The 27467-nt window shown below is 38.2% G+C and overlaps 1 protein-coding gene across 1 annotated transcript in view; it reads left to right on the top strand.

Moving 5' to 3' along the window:
* Window positions 1-25056, top strand: part of ADGRV1 (adhesion G protein-coupled receptor V1) — a 472618-nt gene extending 447562 nt beyond the window's left edge. The window contains exons 89-91 of the mRNA XM_057739390.1: window positions 13118-13309; window positions 15672-15849; window positions 24289-25056. Of these exons, the coding sequence (XP_057595373.1) occupies window positions 13118-13309; window positions 15672-15849; window positions 24289-24407 (489 nt within the window). The 3' untranslated portion in view covers window positions 24408-25056. The remainder of the gene's footprint in view (window positions 1-13117; window positions 13310-15671; window positions 15850-24288) is intronic.
* Window positions 25057-27467: the final 2411 nt, after the last annotated feature.

Raw genomic sequence — 27467 nt, 5'->3', positions numbered from 1 at the left:
TTTGAAACAGATATCACATCTTTTATATTGTTTTATGAATCACAGAATTTCCCATATACTAGACACTCAAAAACTTTTCAAAGAATAGTATCCAACATTATTTTGCTGAAGAATGATAATGTGTTTGGAAGAGTATTCCCCAATTTAGGTAAGGCCAGTCACTGGACGACCCATCTTGGACTTCACTTATTTCCCCTTCAGGCAGCAATCTGAGATTTAGGAAGCAGGGGAACTCCTGGTGGAGCTCCAAGCATTGAATCACGAGACTGGGCATGAAATACTCGAGAAAGCACTGTGTCTGTCCACTGCCTGTGTGAAATCTAAGTGCACGTGTTGGTGGACACTCAGCTATTATGTATTAACTTAATGAATGGATCGAGGATGGTTAGGAGAGAGTTTAAATTGCCTTGTAGAGAGGGCTGGTTAGAATCTGGATTTTTATTAGGCTACGCTCAATAGCTCTGCTGTTTCAAATATGATTTCTTCCACAATGCTGAATCCTTCTTGAGCCCTATCTAGCCCTACTAAATTGCCATATAATTCTCTGTCATTGACACTTGAGCGAAAGGGGGTGATGTTAATAAAAATGCTGAGACAACAGGCTAAACCAGGAATCTCAAGCAAACCAGGACTGTCCCAGGCAAACCAGGATCTGAGGTTTCTTCAGCTATTGCCCAACTGTAAATCCAACCTTCAGCTCTTGTTCCCAAAAAACGCTTACATATGAAAACGTGTCCTTACATAATTAATGGGTTGGGGAAAATAAACCCTCTCTAGAAATTGTAGTTTTAAGAAAGTTCATATCCAAGATAAAGTGCTTATTTCTGAGTGTTAAGATTTGGTATAAATTTGAAGGGGGTAGGGGTGGCTTCTCTGTATTTTCTTTTCTTTCTTTTTCCCCCTTCTGCAATAAATGTTAACCATAAATTTGTGCTGCTTTAAATTTTTTCTCCTTAAAATTAAAATATCCATACATTTTTAGAGTTTTGTTAATAAATTAATTATTCCATAGAGTATTCCTGGAGATATCTTAGTGTCCTTGTTTCACTGACTAGAAAATTGCAACAAAAAGATACTAAAAATGATTTCTCCCTACTAAGTAGCTCATTAATCATCAGAAAAGAGTATTTGAAAATAATAACAAACAATATTTTGATAATATATAACCTGGTTCTTAATATCTGGGACGATTATTGATTTCTGTTTACATGCTATATTATCTCAGATCTATGAATGCAAAGATTCCTAGAAGTGTGGTAACTCAGAGTTTTTATCTGCTGGTGAGATGTATCAGAATTTACGTTTTGCCAGTTATAATAAGAAATCTCTTTTTGTCTCCTCAGTGCATGATTTATACTTGTGTGTTTCGGTACAGCAAATCATAGGATGTTGAGTTCCACATTTTTATAAAAGTCTACATGGACTGTGTCTTTGTTTTGGAGTTGACTCATCCAAGAATATTTCTAAAACAACACCACTTAGATCATCTTTGATTAACCGTGTTATGATGAAATGAATAATTTATTAAAAGCTTACTAGATTTTTTTCCTTCCAAAAGCAATATAAAAGATGTAGAAGCCCGATAGTTATGTGTCATTGGCCAACTGTCTGCCTTCAGCAACCTGTGGGACAGGAATAAGTCAAAAGTACAAAAACTGGGCATCTCCCAAAGGGACCTTGGTATCAGAGGTGATGTAAGATTGGCAGGTAGGCACATCCATTGTAGAAAATGTGAAATATACAATGTTCCTTGAGTATCTTCACATTGGAATGCCTGAAGTTTGTAGTTTAAAGGAATTAAACTCTGTGCTATGTAGTCTTTTGCTCTGAATAAGAATAATAATGAATGTAGTAGATGAGCTGGAAGGAAGTAAACACCCCTCCAGTGTCAGCATGTAGTTATCAAACTGGCCGATCTCCTGTCATGAGTCAGATCATTCCCGAACCTAAGGCTACCTTTTTCTTGACAACACCGTGTGTTATGTGTTTCAGTCTCTTCTCATTGCTCTCCAGATGGGGGTGATGACAGACTGCAATATATAATATATAGTGTTCTTAAGAAAAAGGTGCCATTAGGTTAGGGAACGGTCTGGTTGTGTTTTTCCCAAAGATAACAGTTACATCTGCAGTGAATAAATGCCTCCTTTCGCTTCTTCTTAATGTCTATTTGTGGGGATATGGACCACGTCACTCTCCTGGAACAGAGCCTTCTCTTGGGGTCCCTGATGTAGTTAGTTGTGGCTGCCCTGTCATCTGACCTGCCTGACCACTTGGTCGTCCCTTGTTGACTTCACTGGTTCCTCTTCCTGTTCGTGTCCTCCAGCTGTGCTGAATCCGGAGCACTCAGCATTTCCCTCTATGCAGCGTCTTGCTTAAAAAAAAATCACACACCCGTGTGGCTTCAGCTTTTACCACTGCGCAGCTATTTCCACACTTCTGTCTCTAACCTTGCCTTTTCTCTTGAGTTCCTGTCTAGTACTTACAATAATCTTATTTATTTTCACTTCAACGTGGATGATATTTAATTTAGTTTTCACAGCAAAATAATCCCTTCTCCCCTTTTATTTCTATTGGCACTGGGTCATTCAGTTTTCCCTTTTCATCATCATCAACACTATTCTTTAGTCACCTATCACTGTCCAAACAATTAAGATTAATCCATAGAGTTGTTAACAGATATTTGAATGCTAAATTTTTAAGGCCTTTTGAAAAGGCAATTTAAAGGATGCTGACCAAAACTATGTTGAAAAGTTCTTATAGGGTTAAGAGTGGTTTTTTCATTTATAAATTCTGGAAAAAAATAGAAAGGAGAATAATATTTTGTGATGTGAATATTGTATAAAATTCAAATTTCAGTGTAGTTTGGACAGAGACCATATATCGTGCTAAATCTAAAATATTTACTATGTGACTCCCTTCAGGAAAAGTTTGCTGACTCTTGGTTTAAAAGATTAGTGTCCACTTTATTAAAACAACAAATTCAAAACTCTAGTTTGTACTTCAGCTTTTAAAAAAACGGGTGGTTACACACTCATGAAACCACAGTCAAGATACAGGACATTGCCCTCACCCCCCAAAGATTCCCCAGGCCCCCCTGCAGAATATCCCTCCCTCAGGCAACCACTGATCTGCTTTCTGTCGCTGTATATTAATTTGTAGTTTCTAGAATTTTGTGATTTTGAGATTCATTCATATTATTATGTATATCAGTAGTTTGTCCTTTTTATTATTATGGGTTTTGTTTCCAGCTTTATTGAGGCATACCTGACAAATGAAATTGTAAGATGTTTAAAGGGTACATCGTGGTGATCTGCTGTAAGTGTACACATCAGCAGTGGGCTGATTTGACCCATCACCATAGTTTGCTGGACATGCCGCAGACTTTTGACTTAGACAAAACTAAGAGTAAACTTTTCAGTAATCTCTTCTATATAGAAAAACTACCCAGAAGACAAGGAAACAACTCACTTTAACTATTTTATTATTGTCATTGCTATTCTTATTACTAAAATCATTTTAGTCTACAGACTCTGGGTATTTCCAGTGCCTGTAGCAGAGATTTCTCAGAGTAAACCAAAAATGGTTTCAAATTATTTTTTAAAGTACTTATAAATGTAACAATATTTAAGTAAATAGTCACGGTACAGTTTGACATTTTTGTAAGGTCAATTAAAAATATTTTTCACATGCAAAGCTTAATCCAACTTGAATCTCTTCTCCACTTTTTATTAAAACCTTTTAAGAAATTACCCTCAGATTCCAAACCTCTTCTCCATGATGTAGTTCCATCCCGGTACTGTTATGACCACTTCCAGCCTTCTCTGCCCCTCAATCCTACCACCCAACTCAATTTGTACTTCTGAAAATTTTCTTATCTAGGAACTCTCAAAGTACAGTGTTGGTGGGGTCAGGGGGTTGTGTTGTTGTAACTTAAAAAAAGACAAAGCTTAATTTTCAGGTTCGTCTATCTTGTCAAAAACAGTCTGGCTCCTGATCAGTAGTATCACGATGGGTTAGCACTCCATGCTTTGAAACTTAACAGAAGCATAAAGGACATTGAGAGTCTCCGCGATGAAGTCCTGGAGAACAAGGTTCAAGAGGAAAGGCTGAAGGAACGGGGACCATACCGTCTGGAGATGAAATTGTCAGGCACAACCTAATAATTGTCTTTTGATTCATGAGTATTAATCTCAAAGAAGACTGACCAAATGTTTCTCCTGTCTGTAAGTGACACACAAGAGAAATATGTTCTTAAATTTCAGGTAGAAACTTCAGTTGTATAAAAGAAAACATAAATTGTCTGGATATTTATGATAAAAAAAATATAGAATTGTTGCTTCTAGGACTTACAAAATTTAGAGTAGACATCTTTCTAAGTGTTTCAGTCACAGACATGTCTGAAGCCAGCAGACTAAGCTAACTGAACTTCTACTGACTCTCCTTGTTCTGAATATATAGTGTCCCTTAAATTAGTAAGAAATTTTAAAAGAACTTGGCATAACTCATGGTGAACACTAGGTAATTACTGATCCCAACCAAATATTTTAAGAGCGGTTTGGTGATAATTGATCCCAAAGCGTTCTGAATGTTACAGTTGCGCTGATAACAGTGGCCATCAAGATGACTCACTTGATTCCTTTCTCTGTATATTTAGTGCACATGTTAGAGTGAAGATTCTTATTGTAAATAAAAACATTAACAAAAGCAACTTAAACTGTGAAAAATAAGAGCAGTTCAAAAAATATGAAGCAATGAAAGATGAAATTCCTTCTTTTCTCTCACCTGAAAAAAATGTACAAATGCGTAGATACTGCATTTGTCTTTTCAGTTCTGTCACTGGCATGACATCTGTTATCTTTGCTGCTAAGTCACTGATGATGCAAAACAGCAGTAGGTCAGCAGCTCAAGAGCTATGTGAAGCCAGAAACAAGAAATCACGGCGACTTCACAGGGGTGTATGCCAAGGCGAGAGCAAAAGCAGAAGCTGTGAAGCCCTTTAAGGAGAAGTAGTCACAAGAAAAAGCAGCAGCAGTATGCAAACCTAGTCCCAGCAGAGAAGCCAGAGACAGCCAGGAAGTCATCTGGGGGTTCAGCACCAAACAAGCCTACCACCAGAGGGACACAGACGCAGAAGAACAGAGACCCAGCCAAGAGTGGATGTTTCATCCTCCCACGAGAGGGTCTTAGCACATGTAATAGGTAAAACTCAAAGGCTGAGCCAAGACCAAGTTTTATTGAGCAACTACCAAGTTACCTAACTACAGTGAGAAAATCACAGGACTAAAATCAACACCTGCCTGTCCACACCCCACCCTACCCTCTCCCACTGATGAAACTTAAAAACCAGAATCTCTGATTTGGCAAATATTTAAGTTCCTCCTGTTTGCCAGGGACCATACTATAAACTAAAAAATATAACAGTGAGCTAAATGGACATAATCTCTTGCTTCCTAGGAGGTTACAATTTAATGAAATAATTTTTGAGTTGAAAGCCTAATTTTAATGACGATTTCATTCCTCTAAGTCCTATATCCTGCATCGTTTTGTCCTCTTTCTTAGGCTATCCAAAAGATAGGTGGTTTTGTTTAGGCCACTTGTAGGATTACACTGCCTATTTCTTAACTATGTTTTGTAACAAAATTAACATATACCTGGAGATTTTGAAATTGCACATTTTCCCTAGGTCTCCAAAAACAGTATTCTATCATTTTAATATCTTTGTGCTTCAAAGTTTTAAAAACATAGAAAAGAAAAACAGTATTAATAAATGGTTCCTGTGTCCACGTTCCCTTTATTACTAATGTACTGACAAAGTTGCTTAGACTTTTTTATAATCATTATTGGTTTTGGAAAAATGATAACTATTTATTATGAACTGAAATAAAAATATAAAGATTAAAATCTTTTAAAGTCACTTCAAACTTCATCCATAAGTAATCCTTATAAATATTAGGTGACTATAATAATGGCCAGGAATTTTCCAACTTTGTTAGTACAAACCACAGATCCAAACAGCTTAGAGAATCCCAAGCAAATAAAAATATGTCTAGGCATATCGTAGTCAAACTCTGAAAATCTGAATAGGAGATCATGAGGAGGGAGGCTTGTGGAAGTGACGGGAACATTGTATTCAAGAAAATAATGATAAAAATTAATACTGTTCTCATCAGAAACTCTGCAAACTAGAATACAGTGGAATGACATTTTTAAAGTCCTGTAACAAACAAAAAACCCAAACCTGTTAACCTAGAAATCTATATCCGGTGAAGATATCCCTCTAACAGGAAGGTGCGATTAAAGATGTTTTCAGACGAAAGCTGAAAGAATTTCTTTTCAAAAAAATCTGAGCTTCAAGAAAGGCTAAAAAGAAGTTATGCAGGTTGAAGGGAAAGGGAAATGATATGAGATAAATCCAATCCTATGGAAGTTAGTGGAGAACACCAGAAAGAGTAAGTTATTAAATATAAAGGATCATTTAACAAATCATTCCTACTTTATACATATGTATGTCATTTTGTCTCAAAGACTATTGACTATTTCAAAGTAAAAATAACATTAAGTGAACATCACTTCAGACATCTTTCTAGACATACTAAATATGATTGGATGCCTAATTATAAATAAATTTTAAATATGTGACCATATTATAGTTGTTATAATATACAAAATTTAACTTCAACTTATTTGAATTTGTCACAAGAAAAACTAAAGTGGAAGAGAAATAATTGTTGAATATCAAAAAAATGCTTCTACACCACAAAAGATATTCTAATCATCACAAGAAAGATAAAGGTCTCTCTTAAATTAAGAAAAGAAATTATAAATACAGTAAAGGATTGGAATCACTGTTTTTTATCACCTAGGTATTTCAATTTTATAATATCAATTGACTACATACTATAAAAGATGATAAAATCATCAATACTCAGAGCTCCTCCCATTTTCACTCTTCCCAACCTTAGGTATTTTTTTGGTTAATATTATACTTTTTACATTGTCTAGACTTAAAATTTACATTTGAATCTATAACTATAATTCTCATAATTTTTTTAAGATTTGTCCTGTATGTAAATAACAGCAAGATCTTTTTTGATCCACCCCCTAGAGTAATGGAAATAAAAACAAAAATAAATAAATGGGACCTAATGAAACTTCAAGGCTTCTGCACAGCAAAGGAAATTATAAGCAAGATGAAAAGACAACCCTCAGATTGGGAGAAAATATTTGCAAACAAATCAATAGACAAAGGAATAATCTCCAAAATATATAAACAGTTCATCCAGCTCAATATCAAAAAACAAACAACCCAATCAAAAAATGGGCAGAAGACCTAAACAGGCATTTCTCCAAAGAAGACATACGGATGGCCAAAAGGCACATGAAATCTGCTCAACATCACTAATTATTAGAGAAATGCAAATCAAAACTATAATGAGGATCACCTCACACGGGTTAGAATGGGCACCATCAGAAAATCTTCAAACAGTAAATGCTGGAGAGAATGTAGAGAAAAGGGAATGCTCTTACACTGTTGGTGGGAGTGTAAATTGATACAGCCACTATGGAGAACAGTGTGGAGGTTCCTTGAAAAACTAAAAATAGAGTTACCATATGACCCAGCAATCCCACTCCTGGGCATATACCCAGAGAACACCATAATTCAAAAAGACACATGCACTCCAATGTTCATTGCAGCCCTATTTACAATAGCCAGGACATGGAAGCAACCTAAATGTCTATCAACAGATGAATGGATAAAAAAGATGTGGTACATATATACAATGGAATATTACTCAGCTGTAAAAAGCAATGAAACTGGGACATTTGTAGAGACATGGATGGACCTAGAGACTGTCATACAGAGTGAAGTGAGTCAGAAAGAGAAAAACAAATATCGTATGTTAACACATATATGCGGAATATAGAAAAATGGTACAAATCAACCGGTTTGCAAGGCAGAAATAGAGACACAGATGTAGAGGACAAACATATGGACACCAAGTGGGGAAAGTGGAGAGGGTTGGTGGGGAATGAACTGGGAGATTGGGATACCAAATTGTACACTCTAAATATATGCAGTTTATTGAATGTTAACTGTATCTCAATAAAAGTTCTTACAAAAAAAAAAAAAGATTGGTCCTGTATCTAAATGCACCAATTCAGGTCCTTTTACATGATCCTTTTGCCATCATCGTTACTGAATTCTGTTTTTTCCTTGGTGTAGACAATTCATCTCTTTATTAGTTATATTTTATTATCATGTAGTTTGGGTTTTAAGTTTTTTTCCCCAAGAAAATTTATGAGTGCTGCATTCCCAGCATTATTTTTATGTTTGATAATTTCAAATGCCATATTGGCTGGGTATAATATTCTTGGTCCACTTTATCCCACGGAACTAAATAGATATTGCTCCATTGTCTTTTTTTTTAATATAAATTTATTTATTTATTTATTTTATTGGCTGTGTTGGGTCTTCGTTGCTGCACATGGGCTTTCTCTAGTTGTGGCAAGCGGGGGCTACTCTTCGTTGTGGTGCACGGGCTTCTCATTGCAGTGGACTCTCTTGTTGCAGAGCATGGGCTCCAGGCACTTGGGCTTCAGTAGTTGCGGCACATGGGCTCAATAGTTGTGGCTCATGGGCTCTAGAGCACAGGCTCAATAGTTGTGGCGCACAGGCTTAGTTGCTCTGCGGCATGTGGTATCTTCCTGGGGCGGGGATTGAACCCGTGTCCCCTGCATTGGCAGGCAGATTCTTACCCACTGCACCACCTAGGAAGTCCACTCCATTGTCTTTTAACACTAAAAGCTGATGTAAAGAAGTCTAAAGGCAGCCTAAAATTTATCACTTATTAAGAGATTGACTTTTTTTCTGCTGGAATCTCTTAAAGTTTAAAACCTTATAAGGCTATGATGGGGTATTAAAGAATCTGTATCAAAATTTACGTGGTACAGGACTTCCCTGGTGACACAGTGGTTAAGAATCTGCCTGCCAGTGCAGGGGACACGGGTTCGATCCCTGGTCCAGGAAGATCCCACATGCCATGGAGCAACTAAGTGTGTGCACCACAACTACTGAGCCTACGCTCTAGAGACCGTGAGCCACAACTGTTGAGCCCATGTGCCACAACAACTGAAACCCACATGCCTAGAGCCTGTACTCTGCAACAAGAGAAGCCACTGCAATGAGAAGCCTGCGCACCACAACAAGAAGTATTGCCTGCTCACCGCAACTAGAGAAAGCGCGCGCACAGCAACGAAGACACAATGCAGCCAATAAATAAATAAATTTATAAGGAAAAAAAAATGTACCTGGTACATAGTATTATACTTTCAATCTGCAGATTGTTTTTGTCTTGTTTTGTTTTTTCTCCTTGTTTTAACTTTTCTTGTGTTAGTATTATATTTTTTTATCATCTTCAGTTACATGCATTGGATTCCCTATTTCAAGGATAGCAATTACCAATTCTTGAGTATTTTTCGTACTGAGTAGCTTCTGAAATTCCTTTAATCTCTATCTTTTTTCATCTTAATTCATTGGAATTTAATCTCTTCCTTTTTTCAAATTTTCTGAGTCATGATATGCCTTATCCATAATCAGTTCCAGCTACTGACAGCACAGTTGTTCGTCAGCTCTCATGGCATCTGTGAGATACATGGTTTCTGTAAGACCAATCCCTCATTATCTAGACTGATTCAATTCTTTGTGTTTTAATGGCCAGCTAGGCACTATCACCAGCATATTTTTATCATACCTAATAACTCTTCGCCAGAATCTAAAATAAATATTAGAAATAGAGGCCACGTGGAGTCAATCTGTCAGGATGCTGAACACATTCAGCTCACGATTGCTGAGAGCTCTTGCTGTGTGGGTGTGTCCGTGCTCACTGGTGAAGGATGTAGCATGAAGTCTGTCACACTAGCTCTAACTGGCTGTGTATGCAGGCCAGCATTCAGAATGCAGACGAAATAAAGAAGTAATGTTTCACTTCATTTAGAGATGGATAAAATTAAAGGAATGAACCTGGGCAGTTGCTAAGTGAGTTCATCTAATGCATTTGATATTTTAACCACTTTTTTATAACCTGAAGAAATTATGGGATGGGAGAGGCAGAGACAAAAAGGACTGCTGCCTAAGACAATGTGCCTTTAGTTACGGTTTGATACCTGATTTTGCACCCCTCTGAGATCTTTTTACAAGTCCTACGAAGCTTAACTGTTCTTAGTTGAGGGCTGTGTCTTGGTCCTCAGAGGGGACACTCAGATGAGGTCTCCAAATCAGTGTGAAGCCCTGAGACTTCACTTCCTTCAGAGACAGGCAGCTTAATCAACTTCCCATTTAACCCACTTCTCCTCTCCCATCACTTCGCTGGTAAATTTGTCAAATGGCAATGCTGATTCTTTCCCACCTCGTATGGAACCGACATAAATTATTGAGATATGCAGCCGAAATCTCCTGTACTTATTTGCTCCTTGAGATGTTAAAGAGTATTTATTAACTCCTTTAGGTCATTATGGTCTCATTTGTGTCTCACTGAACCTTTGCTAATAAGTTTAAATTCCTGAATCAGAAGAAATCCAAAATTGACCAAACCAGATACAAGCTAACTAAAGACTTTTGAAAACATTTTTCATCATTATAGTAGGAAATCCAACAAAATAATCAAAACAGCGATGTACAGAAAGAATTTCCTTCTCTCTAAGCTTTCACTAAATAAAGAATAGGAAGGACAGATGAATTATATATGTCCTGCTTCTGAAACAGTTAACCTATCATTTTGTAGGATATTGTTGTTTTTGTGAGCAACATGGGAGTAGGAGCCAGTGTTCTATCCTTGCATCTCATTGCCTGGCAGTGCACAGAGGGGTGGTCAGCACATTGGACTGAATAACTGAGATTCTAGATTCTCTCTTAAAATTCGTTTACAGAACACCGTACAAAGGAGAGCCTGAGATTTAACATACAGCATTTGGAACAGGGACTTGTTTTTACTCTGAGGTCAGAAACCTCCACAGCTGAGTACTTTGGATAATGAAGGTCCTTTTTCTATATTTGCCTAGCCTGGGCTGGACACAGGCAAATGTCATACAACCTGCATTTAAACATTCTTTTCTTCCATTTTAACAGTGTTTATGTTTCCTGGCACACATCTAAAAGATTCAAAGTATTTACTGTATATGTAAATATACTTTTAAGAAAGAAAAAAAAGAACATGCAGTTTTCGCATGCAAGTTATTTTCAGCAGACAGTTCCTTCTCTGAAGCACAAAAGGCTAGATATAAAAACAAACAAGAGAGACTGTGCTGTTTTAACAAATGGGTCCTTGGAGATGGATTTTTAGGACATGGGTGGTTGTTTTTTTTTTGCCCCTTCTGATCTAGCTTGTACCCTATCGCTTAGTAATACTTAGAGAAATCCTGAAATAAATCCGTGACATTCTCAGTTTTTAAGGCTGACGGTTTAATTTTTTTCCTGTTTTGTCTATTGCTGTAGCCAATATAATTAGGTCATACCCATGTGAAAAATTACTTGTACAAGAAAAATTTTGGATGCGTATGTGTTTTCAGGAAGATTTGTTTCTGCTAATGTGCATGACATCATTTGCACGTGAAACTAATTTGCTTACCCTACGTCATTTAGAAAGTTAATATTGTTTCCAAAAAAACCCAAACAGGCCCAATTCAAAAGGAAATGAATGTTTCTGTTACTAATTTTATATCATGGTTAGAGTAATTACATTTTAAAATATTTTTAGCAGATAAACCACTGATTTTAAAACATATTTGTTAATTATATAGACTGGGTGCCAACTCAGGAAGGGGTCATTCCAATAGAAAGAGGAGAAAATCCTAATTTATAACAGTATTCCAGAAATGGCAAAAAAGATCAAATGCTAGCATTCCTACCTTGCAGACTGTCCTCTAATTTCATTTTACGTTAAAAGTTAGTTGTAATTCTTGTGCCTTGAGGATTTTCTGATAGACTTTTTACTGTTTATACCAGCAGATACAAGTTTCAAGTCCACAATATTACTTGCTTTACTGCTTCTACACTGCCAGAAATATTAGGAGCCATGGGAGAATGCAAACTTTAAAAAAATGATGATACTTATTTGTGTTTTATGAAGAATCTTAACATTAACTGCTTTTTTTTCTTTAACAAGCTAAGTGTTTTGCTTTCATTTTTGCGGATTAATTTAAGAATTTTAGTAATTAAGGAGATTCTTATTTGCTTCCAAAACTTAAACACCAGGATTAACAGACACAAAAGGCGCAGTTTAACATATTTTATTGGCCAAGTGTAAAGGTCAAAATTACCAAGCTTTATAGAAGCACCATTGGAAGTATACAGTAGATCCCTTGTAGAAATCATGAAGGAAAGCCAGTGTAGGCAATATCTGCAGCACAATTGCAAAATGTGAGTTGCTCTCTGTGAGGGAAGGGGAGCCATTGTCAAGAGTTTGACTAGGTTGCAAAAGAATTTAAAGGGCCAGCAGATGTTTAAGAATGCACAGGATCGCTTTGTCCTTCTCATGCAGCGTTTACTGAGAAGCAAGGCATGCTAAATATCAAGCAGTCCATTCTGAGTCCCTACCCAGTGATTGTATTTCCAACTGAGATAAGTAGGTGAAATACGTAAACAAAATTAGAAGACTTCATTAGTGCTGCCCTTCCCTCAGTCTCCGAGGTTGCGGGAGCATTACTCGCCATTTTGCTTAAAAAAAAAAAAATGAGATGGTGAGATAGGTGGGACAAGACAGGAACTTTTCAGAAGGCAAGAGGTTGGCCCTCTAAAACAAAATGTACACAGCTCATCAGATAGACTCGTGCAGTTCTGTTCTTATATATTCGTAGAGCTAGCTTTCAGAGTTACTGATGTTTTAAACAAGAAGAAATGACTTGTTAGTGCAGTTTTCTCAAATGACATTGAAGACCTTTTGTGACATTTCGAAAGTTACAATGGCCTCTTGCTAGACTTCGAACATGTTCTGTCATTCCCAGCTTTGGGTAGAATTTGGAGAACACTTGTAGGAAATCAGCTTATGCTTACAGCCGTGTTTATTCTTCAGCTGTGGTAGCAGGACTTCCTTTAACATGCTGGTGTTCTCTTCTTTTGCAGGGACTTTATGTTTTTGTGGTTTATTTCATTCTACACAACCAGACATGTTGCCCTATGAAGGCCAGCTACACAGTGGAGATGAATGGGCACCCAGGACCCAGCACAGCCTTCTTCACAGCCGGGAGTGGAATGCCTCCTGCCGGAGGGGAGATCAGCAAGTCCACCCAGAATCTCATCAGCGCTATGGAGGGGGTGCCTGCTCTTGCCCTTTCTCCTCTCTGCCCCTGTCTCTCTCTTCCTCTCTGTCACTCTTTCATAGACAACCTTTCCGTTTTATAGAGTACAAGTTAAATTGTGTCACTTTTAAATCCTTTTCCTACTGACATTCTCTGATCTCTGGTATTTGCTGTGCTTACCATGGTATCATGTCTGTTACCGAATTTTTTTTCTTCCCTATTTTGTGAGCTCTATTAACCAGCGGTTTGTACTGGGAAGTCAGAGCATAATTTGTCATCTTTCTCCAAAAGCTTCCTGATTTGATACAGCAGTGACTGAATCTGCTTCAGAAATGGTTTTTCAAGTACTGTTTCTTCCTGAAAATATTTTCACAACTCTCTTCCTTTACTTATCCCAATTCACTACTTCAGTCCCAACACACAAACACCTCCCACTGTTCTCCCTCCACATCATTTTGGGTTCTTGTGTCTAAATCACATTGTCACCAACCTATCAGTAGTGCCACCCATAGCGTTGGCACCACTGCTCGTATTTTAAAACATACCTGAAGACGTTCATCCAGGAAGAGGTGGTAATCAGGTCCCTGACAATTTCTACAGTGCCTGAGATGTGCTCGCCTACCATTCCTTACACAGCCTGTATTAGTGTCTCTGTATTAAAGAGCCCAAGGGAATAGTATTTGTGTTTGCATCCTGAAAAATAGAAGGAAATCAAAGTACATCTGTCTGAAAAGAAAACAGTTTGTAGATAGTTAAGTAGGTAAATAGGTAGATAATCTACATGCTCAGTGATATTTTTTTGTCTTCCACGTTAATTTAGAAAGTAATTTTATTCATGTCAGGTAAAAATTAAGGTAAGTGATCACAAATAAAGTACCATATTTAAAAATTAGGGTATGTGTTTATTACCCTTAAATGTTTAGCAATCTAATACTATTTCTAGATCCCAAAAGTTCTTAAAACTGAATTATTTTCAGTTTTCAGTATCATCACAGTTGATAACAATAGAAATGGATGTTTTTTAGATTAGCAGTATGGGAGCAAATCTTTAAAAAAAAATTTTGTCTCTTTGGCTACCCAGTTTAGCATTTGTCTAGATCTGAACTATACAATACATTAGCCATTAGCCATGTGTGTCTGTTTAAATTTAAATTAGCCAAAATTAAATAACAATAAAAATTCACTTCATCTATCACCCTGGCCCCGTTCAAGTGCTCAATAACCACAAGTATCTAGTAACTACCATAATGGAGAACAAAGATATAAAACATTTGTGGCATCACAGTGCTACACTGAACTGTATTGAACTATCACTGTATTGAACAGTGCTAGGCTAGATGTTCTACTTCTTCATGACATTTTTTAAGGTTTTTTCTTCTCTCAAATTTATTTCTCCAGCCCTCAGATCACTTTTCTCAGTGTGAGGCATCCCTGCAGTCTCTCAGAGAACCTTATATTTGGAGGCAGCAGCTGTGACAGTTCAGTTCCTGGCCTGAGCCACTACTTGAATGCCCATTGGGGGTGGGGCACAGTGACATACCCTAAAGTGTGCTCTGCATTCCTCAGAGGCTTAGAATTGGCCTTGATCCAGCTGTCAGTGAGGGACTGGCAGAGACATTCTATTAAGCCACGTAGAGAAGGGAAAGCCCTAGGAAAGGAAGGATTAAGGGGTTATTTACCAGTAACCAAAAGGGAAGCAAATATATTTACTCATTTCAAGATAGAACTATCTTTTTAATCACTTAATTTTTAAAAAGGAGGACTTCATGGGGCTTCCTAGGTGGCGCAGTGGTTAAGAATCTGCCTGACAATGCAGAGGTCACGGGTTCGATCCCAGCTCCAGGAAGATCCCACATGCCACGGAGCAACTAAGCCCGTGTGCCAAAAAAAAAAAAAAATAAAATAAAATAAAAAGGAGGACTTCAGAATTCTATCAAAGAGCTTTTCTTTTCAATTCAGTATATCCTCTTAGATAGCTACTATATTTAAAATTCTATGTTCTGTCTTAAAGATTAGGAGGGTTTTTCTCTAGTTCTTATATTTTTAACAGCTTTTTCTGCACCTATTCTATGAAAAAATTTAATGTGCTGATTGAATTAAAAAATAATTCTCTTTTTCCACGCATGACAGCGTAGAAATCTACAAATAATTCTCATAGAGAAATTGTTTAGCATCACCAGATTAGATTGTCTCATGGAGAGACATCCTTTTCTAAGGAACGAAGGTAAAATGAAAGGTCTCAATTCTAAACAGTTCAACAGCCCTTTCCCATAGTCTTTATAATGAGATGCAGAGATAAATAGCTCATGTAGATTTCAGGGTAAATATGTATATACTCATATTATGGTTTTCTTTTCTCCCAACTCCAACCCAAAAAGGTACCACCTGACTGGGAGAGAGCATCCTTCCAACAAGCCAGCCAGGCCAGCCCTGACTTAAAGCCAAGCCCACAAAATGGCGCCGCGTTCCCTTCCTCTGGAGGGTATGGCCAGGGGTCACTGATAGCCGATGAGGAGGCCCAGGAGTTTGATGACTTGATATTTGCATTAAAAACTGGTATGTGAACCCACAAACCCCATTAGAAGTAGGCATTCTTGCTATGCTACAATTTATGTCTTCCTCCTGTGAAGCCACAGTACAATCAGTCACCCTTAGCCTGTCCCGATTCTCATGACCCATTCCTCATCCCAGCCGAATTCTAGAATATTTTATTCTTGGCACCAAATATGAGGCAACCTAAAAATAATTGACAATTTGCTTTTAAGAAAGGCATAATCTAACTAGATGTAAATATTCTACACTGGAATCTTGCTACAACACCAATATGCTATTGAGTCATAAGAATCTGGTAGTGACCTCTCTGAGAGAATTGTGCCTTTGACCTGCCAAAGAGAATTTCTCATAGAGTATCTGTGAAGCAGAAACTTTTAAAGGCAACATAATAGGCCTCATGTAGTTCTATAGTTTCCAAAGTGCCGTCACATGTAGTATTTCATTGGCTCTTCCTATATGTTCAGCTCTACTCAACCTGTGACCCCAATGGAGAGTTGTTTTCAAATCAAATATGCAACTTTTTTTTTCTTTTTTCCCTCAGAAAAATGTTGAACTGTCACTGTTACAAAAAGTTCAGTGAACTTTTTCATTTCTAGATGTACAAACATGCAAGAAGATATGTCTGTGCTCAGATGAACCTATTGAAATTCAAAAGTGCATTCTACTATATATATATATTCCCATGTCAGATTAGTGCTTGGCAGTTGGTAAACCTTTTGTAGATGTTGTTGCAGAATGAATGCATGAATGAATGGGGACTTCTGTGGTGGTCCAGTGTCTGGGACTCCATGCTCCCAATGCAGGGGGCCTGGGTTTGATCCCTGGTCAGGGAGCTGGATCTCACATGCTGCAACTAAGAGTTCACATGCCACAACTAAAGATCCTGCATGCCATAACTAAAGATCCTGCATGTCACAATGAAGACCCACATGCTGCAACTAAGACACAGTGCAGTCAAATAAATAAATATATTTTTTAAAATGAATGAATGAGTGAATGAAAGAAAAAATGAAACAGTTTGCTTGGAGGAATAGACATTATACAAACATGACATGAAGAGTTAAATGAGTAATGGAAAGAGTTATTAATTATTGAGAATTCAAGGAAATTTTTTTAAAAACCTGCTCAGTTGATTCTTGAAGATATGTAGAGCTTAAGTAAGCAAAGAGTGGAAGAAAGGCATTACAGACTGAGGGAACAGAATTAGCCAAAGCCCAGGACTGTGGGTACATGGCCTGCCTGGGGAGAAGAAGCATGCAGTGTGGCTGGGGAGGAGGGTGAGAAGCCACGCCACAGGAGAAAAGCCCAGAAAGCAGTTTACCTGCCTTGTTAATAATTTACTGTAGTTCCTCAACTGGGTTTCAGCGAGCTTGGGATATTCATAGACATCCTCGGTGAAAGAATCCCCTGACCAAGTATATTTGGAAAACTGCAGAGATTCACCATTCACTTGGGCATTTTAGCAGCTCTAAAAAGTCCTAGAGTAAAGAAACCCACTTCACTTAATTTAACCTGGGGCTTCCAGAACACGTTTAGTGATAGATTCATTTGGGGGAGCAGAACACTTCCTGATATCCTGCATGATGTTAAGTGCTCTCCAGATGTCATGCTGAGGGATGGGATTTTTATAGAACCCAGCGAGCCATGGAGGTTTTTGAGGAGAGGAACAGCATGTTCCCACTGGTTTTGAGGCAAAATAACTCTTAGGGAAGCCTGAAGAATAAATTTAGAAGCAAAATCGGAAAGGCTAAGAGGCGATTACCACGGTCCCAGGGAATAAGGTTTAGGCCTCAAATCTGGGAAGTGGAAAGAAAAAGTATAAGAAGAATGCTGAGGAAACACTGAGAGGACAGTCAGCAAAGGCTCACACTTCTCACCTAGGTGACTAAGGAATCATACATAGAACACTTGCTTGTTTATTCATTTTCAAGGGGAAACTGATGCGTTCAGACTTGGGTAATTTCATCATTCAGCCTGAGGGCTCTTAAATATTCAAGTTAGGATCTTTGGCGAGAGATCAGGGCTGGAGGTCATGATCTGAAAGCCATCATGCAGAGATTACATTTGAAGCTATGCGGGTGAATCAGCTTAGTCTGGAAGTGTGGAAGCTAAGAGATGAGAAGAAAAGTGGTGAGGAAGGGAGAGGAAAGAAGGGAAAACACGAGAAAGGAAAGGAAACAAGAAGAACATCTAAGATAATACCTACGTTTAAGAGTGAATAGAAGAGGGTCCCACAGAGGACAGTGTAGCATGGTCAGCACAAGAACTGAAGAGAAGAGGGTTTCATGAAGGAGGAAGGAACGGCTATATAAGATGCTTATTTGAGTTAGTACTGAAAGGGGGCTTTCAGATTACAAGCAGTTCCCAGGATAGATTATGTCCCCAGCACTGCTATGCAGTCAGTTGATGTTACAGCACTGGAAGCATAAAATGAATTCTTGCAACATAATTAAATTAGAACTGGGTCCTATATATATGACAAGTATTAAGTGCATTCCATTCAGGAATGCCTGGAATGACTTGCTTACTTATAGACTGAGTTTAGCATTCCTTAGAGTTCACTAAACTCTTTAGGAAGTAAATACTTAAAAAGACCACAATAGCAGTCTCTAACACTGGCCCCCTCTATTTTTAGAGAAGGTACTATAATAATCAAGTGCCAACCCCTAGACACTTTCCAACATAGTCAAATCAAAGGAGCAGTCCACCTGCCACTCCATCCACAGTGGAATTCGCAGTTGACACATAGGCCCGATTTGGACCAACAGAGTTTTATTTGATCCTCATTGTATTTTAACACTTTTTTGAGCCAAAATTTTAAATTTAGAGATATCCCATTAAAAATCCAGAACTTCTAAAAAAGAAAAAATCTATCAATAGAGTGCTTAAAATCCAGCACAACACTACTTGATTAGGGCTGAGTAATGGCCACTTCTTTACACAGGACTTGACCTCCTCAGTTTGTCCAGGGCCCACCAAACCTGTGTGAGCCACTGATCTGTGTGAGCCTCCCTGACATCTGTGTTGTTTGAGTTTGCAAACCTGGACCTATCTCAGGTCCACCTTAACTGCAAGCCACTCCAAGTCAAGTACTGGGAACAGTGGGTCTTCCAAGTCTTTTTCATTTAAATCCCTAAAGAACTTTGAAAAGCTATGTTACCCTTTGCATACATCTAAATAAACATTTGAAGGTTTTAATCATAAGTTTAAAAATATTGAACAATGTCATTTCTATTGTATTATAAATTTTAGGGTTTAAGGGTCTAAGTACCAGAGCAGTTTGATACCCACTGTAATTCATTTTATTTTAAAGATATACAAGCAAGCCTTTCTTTTACAGTTGGAAATTTTACGCCATTCTCTTTTCTCTTTGAGTTTGTATTACCATTCTACTCCCAAGACCGAATTTTATCCTAATGTAATATATTTTATGTTTGAAATTCATTTAATTGATATAAAACAGAAGCCCTTGCCTCAAAGCCAGTCGTGGACTTGTTTTTCCATTTAAATTTTAACCATATTGAATTCCTTTAAAAAAAAACACACACACACACGAAGAAAAAGAAAACACCATTGACCTTTTTCATTTTTAAAATTGTCTTTCTGTGAGAAATACACATTTCACTCTAAAAAGACGACATAATATCTTTCAACTAGTTGTTCCTGAAACTCATCAGCCTCTCCGGAGGCAAATGAGACACTCGGTTCTAGACTGGTGGTGCCACGTTATTATCAGTTATTTTAACAGAACTTTCCAGTGTATCATCAGTGTCCGCAGCCAGGACTTTGGGAGAATGAGAACAATCACCCTAGGACAGCCTCCATTGTAGGGAAGAGGAGAAGGTACTGCGCTAACTAGAACAAATTCAGCCTACACAGAGCGTGAGTCCGGGATGGAGGGGCAGGCACTGTGTTTACACCCCTAACAAGATGTGCTTTGAGTACTGGCATTTTTATAGTGATCCAAAGCTGACAAGATTCTAGAAAATGTCAAGCTGGGAGCCTATTGGGCTTAGAAGCAGGGTGTTTCTTCACAGGGGCTTCTCCCAGAGAGACTGATCTGATTCCCCATCATCCTTGGTCCCTTAACTTCCTGATTTTTACCTCAGGTCAATGACACTAATGTCATGGTAAACGTTTCCCTACTGCAAACCTTTCAGTGGTTTCTTTTTCAGTCAGAAGAAAAGAAATGACAAGTCCTTGAACACAAATGAAAACATTCAGAATCAAGGTCTTAATTCATGAACTCCTCAAAGAACTCATTAATAAATTTGTCTTTCAGAGACATCACTACAATGACTTATTTAACTTCAAGAACTTCTGCAGCCCAGTGTACCAAACAAAGTTAGGTGGGCATCAAAGTGGAAAAGTAAAATTTGGAAAGATATTGATTTTTTTTTCCCCAGAAGAAGATTGACTGAGTATAACTTTTGTATCATTGCTGCATTTTAAAAGTCCATAGAAAATAAGAATGGGCTTTGGGTTCAGAGAGCTCTGTGTTGGCATCCTAGCTCTGCAGTCTACTATCTACGTGACTTTCAGTAAGGAACTCAACCTTTCCGTTTCCTCATTTATCAAATAAGGTTCTTATTGTAAGTTTCCTTGAAGTTTGGAGATTGTGAAGAATCTACCACAGTGTCTGGCAGAATTGAAATTCAGTACATAGTATAAATGACTTGTTGGGTTCGATTTATAGTTAGGCTTAAAAACAGTTTTAAATATTCATAATGTATTCTGTAACACCTGCACCATAACAGGTGATGTAGGTTAGTGCTTGATAATATGCCAAGTTTGAAATTTATTCTATAGACAAATGTGAACATTTGAAACCTGCAGGACAAAGAAGTCACACGATTAGAGCTGTCCCCATAAAAGGCTGTAGGATGTAAAAGACAACACCCTACATTTGGGGTCAGGAGTCCAATTGGATATCTTCATGATGTGACTTCCCTGCTGTGTGACATCAGCAACTTAATGAACACCTCTGGTCTCCACTCAGTCCCTGTGTCTGTAAAACAGGACTAATACTCACACTTTCCTAATAACTAAAGTATGTTGAGATGTTGAGGGAAGGAGAGACTCTAGATGAATGTGAATTATTACTTATAGTTCCTTTGGCATTGCCCATTTAGTCTACCAAGGGGGAGAGTAAACTGTTATCACAGTTACTGGATTTTTCATGAATTTTTGGCTTAAAATGTAAGCATGAAAATACCTTTCAGAAAATCAGGATACTTCCTGCCAAATACCTTCCTAGCCCATTGAATGAATTACAAAGAGACAAGAAACCTGGGCTGTATTCCCAGTTCTGCCGTGTTACACTTGTGTGTAGAATGTGTCCTTTCTGAGTCTCAGTGAGGGATTAGGATTCAGGTATTGTGCATTTATGTCAACGGGGAGGAAATTGAAAAGGAGAAGGAGGTGGATCTTACAGATGCGGTGACTCGGGGGAGGCTGTGTCTAAAACTTGCTGACATCTTCCCAGGGCCCTGGGCTACTGAACAAGCTGGTGACACCCGGTCGCTTGTAAAGCTGCACCCTGCCTTGAACCTCCCAGCCCAGGGTGCTCTGTCCCTCACGGTCGGCTCAGCAGGCTCTCAGTTCACAACTTCTTTCTGGTGTGCTTTGTCCCCACGCTGGGCAGACGCCTATGCATTCCTGGTGGCACTTGGAGCGGGCCAACCTTGAGATCAGAGGGAGTTGGTGCTCATTGGCTCCTTAAGCCCCACTCTTCCCTGGTGCTAGTGCTGGCGTCCTCTCTGTTTCTCTGTAATTGACTCCATAGTGGGCAGCTCTGTTACTCACCCAGATCAAGCTGCTATAGGCCTCAGGGTCTCAGTCACCTTCTCTTTACCAAGTAGCAGTGTGTCATTGGTCCACTTGGAGGTTCATCTAAGTCAGACAGTTCCTCTGCTACCCGGGCAGAGAAACAGGGCTCTTTGTCCCTCAAAGACAGTGTGGCAAATTCAGATGTTCCTCAAATGTAGGGCCAGTCAAACACCACAAGTGAGTCAAGAGGGCTGATAAAAACAGCAGCATACCAGAAGGTAGTACCTGGTCCACATTTTTGTTGTTGTTTTATACAATCCAGAAATATAGGCCCAGTGTTGCCTTGTCTTCTGCTTTTTAAAGAGAAACCCCGAATCTGATTTTTTATGTTAAATGTATTCATTTTTAAATCATGGCAACTAACTAAATTTTTGAAAATACATTGTCATTGGTAATATTCTAGTTCTTAACTTGAGGAAAGAGTTCATGGGGATTTGTTACACATTTCACTTCATGACTTACATGTACATTATATATAGAGGTACCCTACAATTTATCATCCATACCAGGAAAATTTGAGAGCATAAAAGGGATGTGAGTAATAATTTTTTCAGGTGTAAACTAGGACTTTTCAAATATTGCATCCTCCAACTCCCTGCTTGAAAGAATAGTGAAAGAAGTATTTGCGGAAGGGTGTGGAAATGGCCCTTCATGATGGGTAAGAAGACACTCAGGCTGGATTTATGTGGCACATGCAGGACCAGTCAAGAGAACTGATCACTATGAGAAAGATTTCCAATGGGCAGAAGTTGGAATATGTGTGTCTGGTGAGGTCCATCTGGGTTAGGAGTATCTTGAAAGGCAAGGCAGAGAGTTCCAGGCTTGATGTGATTGACAATAGGAACTAATGTTTGTTCTGGAGAAGGCAGGGGAATGCAGAATGGGTCAGAGGAACAGGGCAGGCAATAAAAATGGAAGAGTCATTTCCAAGAACTAAGACGCAGAGCATAGTTTATTAATACATTCAGCAAACATTTACCGAACATTTGGAGTGTGCTGGGTGCTGTCCTGTGAGCTAAGGAGACATGATCCAATGGGAGAATCAGAAATTTTAGAAGAGAATCATCCTGTTTCCATGGGTAGCAGAGGGGATGCTACCTGAGTTGATGTTTATAGGAAGAGTGGAAGCAGCCAGGCTAAAATGTTGAGGGGGCAGGGGAAGAGCATCCTAGGCAGAAATGCTCGAATAATAACACGGTGGGAAAAGGGAGTGACCAGCGGCTCTAGTGAGACGTTAGGCTAGAGAGCAGGCGAGAGTCAAATAGATCGTGTGGGTCTTGAAGTTGAGCTGAAGACAAGCCCTCCAGAGGTCAGACAGCAGGAGGAGATGCACAAGAAAGTAGAAGAGCTTTGGGAAGAGTCAACAAGTCAGAGGATGAGAGGGGCCAGTGCAGCGTCACAGAAGCAAAACCAGGAAGTGGGGTTTCAACAGCAGCCTTTAACAGAGAGAGGGTGGGAAGGACAGAGACCCCAAAGAAGGAGCGTGTGGCTAGAAAGAGGTCATTAGTGGGTTCCTGCTTCCATCTCCAAATAGGTTAAGAAGCTAATCCACCATCTTCCCATAGCTACCAACTCTGCAGAATTGCCTTTCCTACATCTCAGACAGAAAGGGAAGTCTCTTGCTGCCCAGGCAACTGGTTTTTCACTTTCCTTCTTGTTTGCAGTCTTGTGCCCAGCAGAGGGGATGGGGCTGGGAACTGTAATCTCTGGTGATTCAGCCAACAGCACACCCTGTGACCACATCCCTATTCTCTCTCTCTCTCTCTCTCTGTGGTGGGGGGTGGGGGGGAGAAAGTGTGTGCGTGTGTGTGTGTGTGAGAGGGAGGAGTGTGTGTGTGTGTGTGGAAGAAGGAGTGTGTGCGTGTGTGTGTGTGTTTATGTGTTCCTCTGCACATTACAAAAGAAAACAAGGTGCTAGTTTAACATAGTGTCAAGTTTTCTGAATTATTCTGAGCTGTGAAAAAATGTGATAAATAGTGGAGCTTCCTCAAAACAGAGATTCGGAGCGCTATCTGCAGTTAACAGCTAGCTTTGTGGGATTCTTGTGTGGCTCTGTTTTGGCACTGTGTTACATAATTATTTTTATCTTGGGATCAGATCTGAGTCATTCAAAGCCAGTGTCTTCTGGGCACTGATATGATACCAGGTGTTGTCAATTCACGGTTTTCTCCTCGGATCCCTGCCCACACTGAATCTCAGCTGAAGGACCTACTAGGTTCAGTACACATAGGGTGGAGGTTTTACATTTTCTAACAGCAAATCCTAACCCCCTGCTGAAAAACTCTAATAACCTGCATGATTTATTTTAGTAAGCCCCCAACTAAGAAATGCTGTTCTTCAAAGTAAGTTATATCTGTCAACCACGTAGAAACAGAAAAAAAGATTGAGAACTCAAATTCGTGTCTTTAGAAATTAACTTGTACTTGTGAAAATGGCCAAAAGGAATTTAAAATGCAGTTTTATAATTGTTAGGTATTAATAATATTTATTCTAAATGTATGGCTCACTTTTTACTAATATAATAGAAATAAACGTGTTGACTTAATGTAACTTGACCCTTAATTTGCTGAACTAATAGTTGGGAGTTTTGTGTTTATTCTTTTTCTATTGCAGGTGCTGGTCTCAGTGTCAGTGATAATGAATCTGGTCAAGGCAGCCAGGAAGGAGGCACCTTGACTGACTCCCAGATCGTAGAACTCAGAAGGATCCCCATTGCCGACACCCACCTCTAGCACCTCAGGAACCATTTGAATGAGGGTACTTTCATATTTGTATTGGCTCTGTGCTAAAACTTTCTGAGTACATGCAGCTGTATAATAGGAATCTGTGAGTTGTACTGGATGATTAACCCAGAAGTGATTGTTGTGTTCAGAATATGTTACTTATCTTTGTGCAACCTGAAAATTAACTGCTATAATGAAAGACTGAATTGATTTATGTCAGTTAATTGGATTGATTTATATCAGTTAATAGAATGGACATATTCCAAGAATATTAGTTGTTTTTTAATGATGCTACATGGCTAACATTGTTTACTAAAAGTAATAACCATCAATAAAAACCATAGAATCCATTTGGCATCACCCAGGCTCATTATTTATGAGGAAATATTGTGCCTGAGCAAAGAAACAAACTCTGTCTAGATGATGTCCAGCACCCCGAGTCTTCCTACACTGATACCGGTGATCCAGAGTTAACACCTGACCTTTACTCCTACAAACCATAAAATGTACTGTTGGTCTTGTACCTGAGTGTTGACAGAGTACTGTAGTTTACATAGTCTTTCATCAAAAGTATGTATTTCTCCTCATTATGAAATTAGGGATCTGAACACTTTCCAGAATGAATGTTCTGTTCCCAGTTAAAAATAACTCCATCAAGCATTTTAGCCCAGCTAAGAAGAGGATCATCCAAACAGTGCAGAGTTTGTTTGGGAGAAATATTTCTTGGTTTGGATTTTTCAGTCTTTGTCTTGGAATGAGAAATCAGAAAGTCTGTCCTAAAACAAACATTACTGTGTTCAAGATGATTTCATTGACTATGGTTCCAGAAGAATCATTAAGAACAGAACAAGTTTGCTCTAAGAAGGCCTTTTTGGCCTTTTATTTTTTAATTCTTAAGTATTTGGGGGGAAAATCAGTAGTCATTTGAAGAAAAAATTAAAATTGAAAAAAAACTGCTTGCGGGAAAGTTTTGTTCTCTTAATAATTTTGCTTAAAACCATACTTAAAACATTCAAGCGTTCTGTCATCACTGTGAAGCATGGCTTTATTTTTTTATAAAACCTGAGGTGGCATTACTGATCTCGATGAAGTATAAAATGACTCTCCTTCTTCCTGCTGGTCCTCCTCCACTTCCATCTCCTCCTCTTATATTGAGTTTTGATCAGTGGGTTGACTTTTTAGGTAGGAAGCAAAAGCTGCACAACAACATCAAACAGCATACAAAACAAAGGCAGAGCGGAGTCGGTGGGGGGGGTCGGGGGGCGTGTGAGGGGAGTTGGCGGGGGATGAATTGGGAGATTGGGATTGCCACATATACATTACTAATAAGAAAAGTAATATCAAATTGTACACTTTAAATATATGCATTTTATTGTATGTCAATTATATCTCAATAAAAGTTCTTGGGAAAAAAAAAGAAAATAGAAAAAGGAAAAAAAACAAAGGCAGCATCATTGGCAGAGTTATAATCCTTTTTAGGAAGTTTAGAAATGGTGGTGATAGGATTGAATTTATGTTATGTGACAAATAAGTTAGGTGTCTCTCTGAACCTACAGCATCGCACTGTAGTCTCTCCCAAAATAGGATAGATGCAATTGATGAAATTAGTTATAAAATAAAAATTAAACATGAAAATTTTGAAATTGGTAATAAGGATTTTAAAATTGTTAATAGGTTTTAATGAATTTGAGGCTTAGATAATGATTACAGAAATGTGAGATTTTATGGTATAGAATCCATGAGTCATAACTACTAGAACATTTTTTTTTTTCTTTTGCAGATAACTCAATTCTTATGTGTCACTTTAGGTAAAGTTATCTTATTATCAGCATTTTTAAAGTTCCTAAAAGGATTATAACTCCACCATGATAAATTCTATAACAAAAGCAGTTGTTGATAGCTATTTTCATTTCTACATGTTGTCAGAATTTGGGAAAATCTGGCCAAAAAACATGACCAATCACAGATAGCTTTCTTATTACTTCAGCTTATTGAATTTCTATTGTCCAAAACGCTATCTTAATAAGGAATCAAAAGAACCTCCTGCCACTGATCAGCATGATTCTTTAAATATTAGAAGGAAAGGCAAGATTTCTAGAAGCCACAGTGCTAAAAAAAATAAGCTTCATATTCCAACAGTAGCAATATTTTGCCATCCGGTTTCCTCTCAATGTAGAGTAAAATGGGACACCAGCCAGCCAAGTAGGAGGAAGCAAATCAAATCAAAGTCTTAAAAATGAAAACTCAAAGGCTAGTAGTATAACACTTTGTGATCTTTCTTTTTCAGGAGGTTTGATACTGCTTTTCTGCATGACGTTTTAAAAATAGATTTATTAAGATAGAATTCACATTCAATACAACTCATTTAAAATGTGCAGAGTATAGTTGCTTTACAATGTTGTGTTAGTTTCTGCTATACGCCAAAGTGAATGTTATACGTATACATATTTCCCCTCTTTTTAAAATTTCCTTACCATTTAGGTCACCACAGAGCGCTGAGTAGAGTTCCCTGTGCTATACAGTAGGTTGTCATATTGGGGTTTTTTTAATTGTTGTAAAATATGTGTAACACCAAATTTCCCATTTTAGCCAATTTTAAGTGTAGTTTTTAAATTCAGCAATATTAATTATACTCACAATGTTGTATAATCATTACCTCTATTTCCAAAACAACTTTATCACCCTCAGACAGAAACTGCATTCACCCCATCTCCTTGACATTTTCTTCCGTCAGTAGACACATAACCTTTCTTTGGGAAATGTCTCTGCTTCTGCATTTTGTAATTACTTAAAATTTGCTTTTCTTGTTGCTTTAGGTTTTTTTCTCAACTTTCTTTTGATTAGAATTTTTAAAAAAAAGCATTTTCCTAATTTGGATGCAAGTGCAGACAGGTATGTAATTGAGGTATGAAGTAGCAGTAGAGCCCTCAGAATTCCAGCTAAGACGGGAGACTAGACAAATGAAAATCTTAGTAAACAAAACACAGAAAGAATTTCACCCTGGAACTATATCTTTGAGTTGGTTTTCAGTCTCTTGACGTGTTTTACGATTTAATTAATACTTTCCAT

Source organism: Hippopotamus amphibius, chromosome 1 (genome assembly GCF_030028045.1).
Source record: "Hippopotamus amphibius kiboko isolate mHipAmp2 chromosome 1, mHipAmp2.hap2, whole genome shotgun sequence".
NCBI classification, from domain to species: domain Eukaryota; kingdom Metazoa; phylum Chordata; class Mammalia; order Artiodactyla; family Hippopotamidae; genus Hippopotamus; species Hippopotamus amphibius.
Note: the sequence above shows the minus strand (reverse complement) of the source record. Positions and strands in the feature narration are given on the sequence as shown.